This window comes from Theropithecus gelada, chromosome X, assembly GCF_003255815.1.
Source record: "Theropithecus gelada isolate Dixy chromosome X, Tgel_1.0, whole genome shotgun sequence".
NCBI lineage: Eukaryota > Metazoa > Chordata > Mammalia > Primates > Cercopithecidae > Theropithecus > Theropithecus gelada.
The window spans coordinates 115570277-115578936 of NC_037689.1; the positions used below are offsets into that span (position 1 = coordinate 115570277).

Consider the following 8660-nt stretch of genomic DNA (forward strand, 5'->3'; position numbering starts at 1 on the left):
TGAGATTGGAGGGAGGGCAGAAAGGACACTTGGGTACAAGGGAATTTTTGGGATGATAAGTATATTCCTTATTGCTTTTATGGTAATGTTTTCACAAAACATGTCAATATTTATCAAATTGTACACTTTAAATATGCACAGTTTATTGTATGTCAGTGATACCTCAATAAAGCTGTTAAAATTAGTCATGTGCCTTGACAAACTGCAGTATCTCTAGTTTACTCCCTTTTTGTGAACAAGAATACAAAGACAGGAATACAGTCAAGGCTCAGGAATGGTTTGGAATCAGGGACTAGAGTGCTGGAAGGACTATCTCTGTCTCTTTTCTGCACAGTACCAGGAAATCTACTTCATTATTCTCTTTTATCACAGATGGGGATTTTATGCTTTCCCGGCTGCATGATAGGACTCAGTTGGTCACATATCCCTGGGTTTTATCTCCTCTATTCAACAGACCAGACAGACTGAGGCTGAAATCTCTGAAACCTAACTCTATATTCCATTGGAGTTATCTCTGATTGGCCATTTTGGTATCAGGTACCCAGTTCTGGATCAATGAACTAATCTCTGGCCTAGATTGAATCTAAACTAGATGGAGAAAATCTTAGCATAGCTGTTAAGAATTTGGGAAAACAAGCCGGGCATGGTAGCTCACACCTATAATCCCAGCTAGCAGGGAGGCTGAGGTAGGAGGATCACTTGAGGCTAGGAATTGGAAACCACCCTGAGCAACACAGCAAGACTCTGTCACAATAATAATAATAATAATAATAATAATAATAATAATAATAATAATAATAACTTGAGGATACAGTGGTCATGACTTCAAGTCAGTATTGAGGTTTCAGTTAGCTCCAAGAAGGCTTTTGTTATTTGCAACCAAAAGAGTTCTAACAAAATCACCTAGCATTTGTAATGGAGATATACGGTAAAAGCTAGAGACATCAAGTAGGCAACCACAATTTCTAAGGTCTCACCAAAAGACCTCCTCAGGCCTCCTCTTGCTATAAAAAATGTATTTCATGATTCTCATTGTAAACTCAGATTCTACCATAATTAGTAGAATGCATAACGGGGCATCCAGAAATTTAAGAGAAGGGAAGCCTCCTATCTTCTGTTTTCACCCTACCACATAGTTTTCCACCCATGCTCTGAAGTTAGGACCATTAAACAGAGAACAATGGGAAAGACTAGCTTTTAATCAAATTGAAGAAAGGACATATCATTCTCACTATAAGTAACTACACTGTTGTAAGTAGTAAGAAATTTAGGATGCCACCTAATACAAGAGGGGTCATTGCTCCCCTCCCACAACACCCTATGAACACAGAAAATGACATGGATGATGTTGGAGTTCAGAGGGCTATTTTATTATTTTTAGAGAAAAGGTCTCCCTCTGTCACCCAGGCTGGAGTGCTGTGGCATAATAAGAACTCACTGTAGGCTGGGCACACTCATCCCAGCACTTTGGGAGGCCGAGGTGGGTGGATCACTTGAGGTCAGGAGTTTGAGACCAGTCTGGCCAACATGGTGAAACCCCTTCTCTACTAACAATACAAGAATTAGCCAGGTGTGGTGGTGCGTGCCTATAATCCCAGCTACTCAAGAGGCTGAGGCAGGAGAATTGCTTGAACCTGGGAGGTGGAGGTTGCAGTGAGCCAAGATCGCGCCACTGCACTCCAGCCTGGGCAACAGAGTGAAACACTGTCTCAAAAATAAATAAATAAATAAATAAATAAATAAATAAATAAATAAATAAATCATTGTAACCTCGAACTTCTGGACTCAAGCGAGCCTCCCTCCCCCGCCTCCCGACTAGAGAAAATGCCATTTTATTGTCCATACATTAGAGAATTTGTTAAATACCACTCACAAACTACAGTGGCATCATATTATACCAAACGTTCTATAGAAAAAAAAATTGAAAATTATAAAGGGTTTGCATTGCACATGAAACACCAGCAGTTATACTACTGACCACTCGGAAGAGAGATAGGCAGCAAGAGCTGCTTACTGAGAATATCAAGTTTAGAACTGAACACTTTTTTTTTTTTGAGATGGAGTCTCGCTCTGTCGCCCAGGCTAGAGTGCAGTGGCGCAATCTCGGCTCACTGCAAGCTCCGCCTACCGGTTCACACCATTCTCCTGCCTCAGCCTCCCGAGTGGCTGGGACTACAGGCGCCCACCACCACGCCCGGCTAATTTTTTGTATTTTTAATAGAGACGGGGTTTCACTGCCTTAGCCAGGATGGTCTCGATCTCCTGACCTCGTGATCTACCTGCCTCGGCCTCCCAAAGTGCTGGGATTACAAGCGTGAGCCACCACACCCGGCCCAGAACTGAACACATTTTTAAAATAAAACAATATTTTGTCTACATTTGTGAAGACTTGGAACCACAGACAGTTTTTAAGAAAAAAAAAAAATTACATTACTTTCAAGTATATAGAGAAATGCAAATTAGATTGGCTAAGAGTTCATAGAAACCCTTAATAGACCGGCTATATTAATCAGAAAGATAATCAGCCAAGTAAGGTATCCAAGTCTTCTCATATATTGTTTCCTGTAAGGACACTATTCCCCAGCCCTATTCGCCTAGACAACTTCCACAAGTCTTTAAGTCTCAGCTTGGTGCTTTTCTCCAGAAGACCTTTCCTGATACCTTAGACTAGAATGAGTATTTCTGTAATATTCCCAAAGCACCCTGTACTCTTCAAATCATAATGTCATCCTGTCCATGTAAACCATTATTTATCTTCTTGCTAGAATGTAAGCCCCATGAAGACTAGGTCTGTCTTGTTCTGTTACTGAATCCCAGTGTCTGAAGTAAAGCCTGTCACATTGGGACTGCACAAATAAATACTGTCGACTTAATTTGTTAACTCAACTCACTAAAGAATTATGTTGTGTGATGGACTAACTATATTAGCTTACCAACTGTACCTAAAAGAGGACATCAACGGTATTTATTCTTCTAAGTTCTTTATACTCTCCTGATACAATCTTGTCTATAATACTGATGTTCTTGGCAATGCTTTTATTTTTCCACAGATAGGGCAAACTCTCAGTTTCTGTCTAAATATTCTCGGATTCTCAACTAGTGAAGTACACATTAATGAAGTTATACTGCATTCTGATTAGATTATTCTTGAAACTTCCTAATAACCACTTCATTTCAGGGATTAAAAAGTTTCAGAATGTGATGTGTCTACTCAACATGAATGATTTTAACTATGCAACTCTTTTTTATTCAGGCCCTGTGTACCTTAGCTGCCTAAATACAGAATTTTGGTATAAATCCCACATTCATACATCCAAGATACAGGAAATTACATTTCAATGGCATTTGTAATTTATTGGCACTTTTAGTAAAATTGGTTTTTTTACAACTGTTTCCTTACATTATAAATTATATCCAGCCAGAGGCTGCTCTTTAAGTATCCACACTCATCTTGCTCAACGTCAACACTATGCTAATTAGAAGTGTAGCCTCATTTGAGTGTCAGAAAAGTCCCGAACTCTTCTAGGCCTCCCATCTCACTCCTCACCCCAACCTGCTTACCAATCAGTACTTGTCGTTCTTGGGTTTGACATCCACTGATATTTCCTTGATTATTCTTAATAATGAGAATAATGAGTTGAGTTTATTATTTATTGAGTGCTATGATATGGCAGATACTGTACTCAACCCTTTAAAAACATTATCTCATTCAGTCCTTGAAACAATCCAGTGAGGTAGATGCCGTTAATGTTCCCACTTCACAGAGATGAGATCTGAAGCACAGGAAGTTACATAACTTCCTTAAGGTTTCACGAGTATTAAGAGACAGGGATGGGCTTCAATCCTGGGCAGGGCATCTCCAGAGCCTATGCTACAACATTTTTATGAAAATATTAGTATATTGTTGTCACTCAGGGGAGGGCTTTCCCTCACCTTCCACCTTGCTCTGGCCTTCTCAGTGAAACAGGAAAAATAAATAAATTATATTACTTTTACTTGAGATACTTGGGTACAAACATGGCCAAAAAGAACATCTATTTTTTTTTCATTTTAAGTTTCATCATCATTCTTCTTCCTAATCTCTACCTACACTCTATGTATTTGAAAATTACTATGGAAGATTCTCTTTACAACAGGAAAGTTATACACGGAATATCAATTTATCCCCACATTCCTTGTTATTGACAGTTCTTTCTTCCATTTTCAAACTTAACATTTAAAAACTGAGTCCGGGAACAGTGGCTCACACCTCTAATCCCAGCATTTTGGGGGGCTTAGGTGGGTGGATCACTGGAGGCCAGCTGTTTGAGACCAGCTTGGCTGACATGGTGAAACCCCATCTCTACTAAAATTACAAAATTTAGCCAGGCATGGAGCCAGGCGCCTGTAGTCCCAGGCGCTCAGGAGGCTAAGGCAGGGAATAATTTGCACCCTGGAGGCAGTGAGCCGAGATAGCACCACTACACTCCAGCCTGGGCAATAGCGCAAGACCCTGTCTCAAAAATAAAAACAAAAACCGAGTTATGCCAGGAGTGGTGGCACCTGCCTGCAATCCCAGCTACTCAGGAGGCGGAGGTGGGAGGATTGCTTGAGCCCAGGTGTTCAAATCCAGCCCGGGCAACAGAGCAAGACCTAGTCTATACTAAAAATAAAAAACAAAAATAGCCTGGCATGGTGGTGTGCACCTGTATTCCCAGCTACCTGGGAGGCTGAGGTAGGAGGATCATTTGATCATTTTCACTCCAGTCTGGGCAAATGAGTGAGACCCTATCTCCAGATTGATGGATGGATAGATAGGTAGATAGATAGATATTTAATAGATAGATTTTAATTTTAAAAAATAAATTAATTTTTAAAAATTATATGAATAAAAAGTATTAAATTTTTGAGTTGGAAAGAACCTTAAAGACGATCCAACCTCTTCATCTTACAAGTGAAGGTCTCTGGATCAAGACTCAATATGCCAGGCATTTAGTTAGTTAATTCTGCAAATATTTATTGAGTACCAACTATGTATTTGAGATGGTGCAGAAGAGACAAAATTATGAGTTTGAAAAGCTTATATTCTAGTAAGGTAAGATAATAATCAAGAAATACCATAACGTGATAATTCCAGGTAATGATATGTGTCATACAAAATAAAACAAGGAAATGTTTTATAGTAAGTGAGCAGTATACGTAGTGAGTGATCTGGGATGGAAGAAACTAATTCTGAAGGGGTAGTCAGGAAAAACTGCTTTTAAGAAGTAAAATTTATACCGAGCTCTGAATGTTGAAAGGAAGTCATCCAAGCAAAGATCCGAGGGAAAATCATTCCAGAGAAGGAATGGTAAGTGAAAAGACCTGAGGTGGGAATTAATTCAGTGTATTGAAAAAATAAAAAACAGCCATTATAGCTGAAGAATGGTAAATCATGGCAGAGTGGTAGAACATGATGTCATAAAGGTCAATCAAAACAAAATCATTTAGGGTCTGTGGACCATATCAGAAGATTTTGATATTATTCTAATTGCAATAAGAAACCATAAAAACGTCGGGTGTGGTGTTTCACACCTGTAGTCCCAGTACTTTGAGAGGCCGAGGCAGGCAGATCACCTGAGGCCAGGAGTTCGAGACCAGCCTGGCCAACATGGTGAAACCCAGTCTCTACTAAAAACACAAAAATTAGCCGGGCGTGGTGGCGCTCACCTGTAATCCCAGCTACTCAGGAGGCTGAGACAGCAGAATCGCTTGAACCCAGGAGGTGGAGGCTGCAGCGAGTGAAGTTTGCACAACTGTATTCCAGCCTGGACAAAAGAGCAAAGACTGCATCTCAAAAAAAAAAAAGAAAAGAAAAGAAAAAAATAAAAAGAAACTTTGGAGCAAGGCAATGATATGATCTTAGTATTTTAAATGACTAAGTGATGCTAAAATCTTAAGTCTGAGTACAACAATAGTTATACTTATCACTATTTTTCATTTGTGTACAGAATTGACCAGTTATGAGTTGAGTTTATTATCAATGTTTTAAGAAAACAATGCTGCCTGTGACATCCCGCCCCGGGGGCTAAAAGTGTCTGCCACCTTTATCTGCAACAGCATGGCCATCCAGGAGCTGTTCAAGTGCATCTCGGAGCAGTTCGCCGCCATGTTCTGGCGCAAGGCCTTCCTGCACTGGTACACGGGCGAGGGCATGGACGAGATGGAGTTCACCGAGGCCGAGAGCAACGTGAACGACCTGATGTCCGAATACCAGCAGTACCAGGTGCTGGTACTGTTGAGGAGGAGGACGAGTTCGAGGAGGAGGCCGAGGAGGAGGTGGCCTAGAGCCTCCAGTAACCAGGGAAAGCACCAATTCTAGAATTGGTGCTGTTAAGTAACTAGTTAACTAACTAACTAGAATTGGTGCTGTTTCAACTTACCAACAGCAACTGTTTACCCAACTCAGAACAACACTACATGGATGTTCCTAAAGGCTAGAACTTACAACAGTTTAGCTGTTTAGAAAGCTTTTTCACCAAACACCACTCCCTTTGTTTCCTTGTCCTTGGGAGCCAGTATACAGACCATTAGTTCTTTTAATTTTTTTTTCCTTTTTCATGGAAAGGTGTGCACTCTTTATTCACTCCCAGCCTGCCCCGCTGTGTGCGCACTTGCTGTTTTCCCTGTCCACATCCCATGCTGTACAGATACCACCATTAAAGCATTTTCATAGTGAAAAAAAAAAATCAGTTAATCAGTTTCATAGTGGAAAAAAAAATCAGCGAAATAAAAATCAGTTATCTAGTTAACTAACTAGTTATCTAGTTAAAATTTTCTGACCTACCCGCCTAGGATGACCCTCCTACATAACTATCATTACTTATTTCTCATGTATTCTTTCAGAATTTATATTTTTTATTTGAGAGCTAAATCAGCAAAACTATATTTTTATGGTTTTTAAAGTAGTGAATGAAGCAAAATAGGGAAGATATGATGGCATTTGTTAAAAGAGAACAATTTCTGCATAGTATGTTTGCTATTGGGTTTTATTAAGTAACTAAGGAAGTATTTGTTAAGTCTCTTCTCAAGCATGATTCTAGGTGACGGCTATAAATGTATTCCATATAAGAACATTATCAATATACTATGGTGAAACCAAAATTAGGTTTTAATGGACAACTTTAATTTCATATGTAATGAAACAATTTTTATAAATGCAATATTCTCTAATCAAGAAATCCAAATTTTCTACTGAACATGTTAAAGGAAAGTGAACATTTAGAAAACAACTGATCAAATACAAACAACTGGAAAGAGTAAATGAGAAGTTAAAGAAAAGAAAAATACAGGAAACTTGGGGAAATAGCTTTAGGAATGTCCATAGTCATTAGCTTTCAGCCACCAGGAAGATGTCCAACCAAAACTAAGATTTAAATGCCTTCAGGGAAGAAGGAGTTTCAATATTTAGCAGTTTAGTTACTAAGAGAGTATCTGACCTAAATTCACAGTAGAGTAGCTCATATTTTAGGTTACCTCATACTAATTCATTTCTCAAGCTTTTAACTACATTTGTGATATGATGGACACAAAAACATTTTAAAACAGAGACCACACAGGAATTTTAACATTAATCTGTATTGGGCTAGCAAACTAAATAATGTACGTCCTGATAGAAATCATAACGCAAAGCAACTACATCACATCATGCTGCACACAATGCCAGAAGAAAGGTTTGGTTAATCACGAGATATCACCACTCACATTAATTGTATCCTTGTATTCCCCTCTGGGTCGTGTGAAAGAACTTTCACAACTGAATCAGTTCAAATATGTCCACAATGTCTTTAAATATCCTTGAGGGTTCAGCATCTCATTCTCAAGTGAATACTTTTCCACCCATTTGTGTGAGTATGCTCGAGGTATTTTTTTTTTCCTTTTTTGATAGAATTGCAAGGAGAAATATGGTCAAATTTTGATATCAAAAGCAAGCAGATTTTTAAAGTAGATTTTTTTAAATGTACTTCATATGAAGTTTCCCAGCTCTGTTACTTTCTTCTATTATCCTTATAGAACCAGATTGTGGGGAGGTAGAGATACTATTAATGGAATAGTTTGGATGGAACACAACATAAGCAAGTGATGCCTTTCAGTGGAGTGGAATTCAGGTAAACTTGGTATTACACAACTGTATTAGTCAGGGTTCTCCAGAGAAATACAACCAATAGGAGAAATATATATACATACACAGAGAGAGAGAGAGAGAGAGAGAGAGAGAGAGAGAAACTTATTTTAAGGAATCGGCTCACCTGATTGTGAAGGACGGAAGGCTGGAGACCCAAGAAAGGGTTGCTGTTGAAGCTCCAGTGGAAGGCAGTCTGTTGACAGAGTCCCTCCGTCTTGGGGGGCTGGTAGTGAGTCTTTGCTTTATTAAGGTCTGCAGGTCAGGTCATGTAAGCTGGAGTTCAAGGCAAGAATTGAACCTCAAATTGAGGAACTGGAGTGAAAATCAAGAACCCAAAGCAAGAGACTACTTCTTTAGACTGAGCAAACCAAGTCGGGGTTAGAAGGAAAACTTGGAGTGAGTATATTCAGGTTTCACTTCAGGTCTACGGATTGGATGAGGTCCACTCACATTGTGGAAGATAATCTACTTTACTCAAAATCTACTGATTTAAATGTTAATCTCATTTTTAAAAATA

The 8660-nt window shown here is 39.1% G+C and overlaps 1 protein-coding gene across 1 annotated transcript; it reads left to right on the top strand.

Moving 5' to 3' along the window:
* The first annotated feature begins 2900 nt into the window (after positions 1 to 2900).
* LOC112615247 (tubulin beta chain-like) lies at positions 2901 to 6306 on the top strand. The gene is given in 3 exon segments (XM_025371853.1): positions 2901 to 2961; positions 6012 to 6244; positions 6247 to 6306. Coding segments are annotated over 3 exon segments (354 nt in total).
* The last annotated feature ends 2354 nt before the right edge of the window (positions 6307 to 8660 follow it).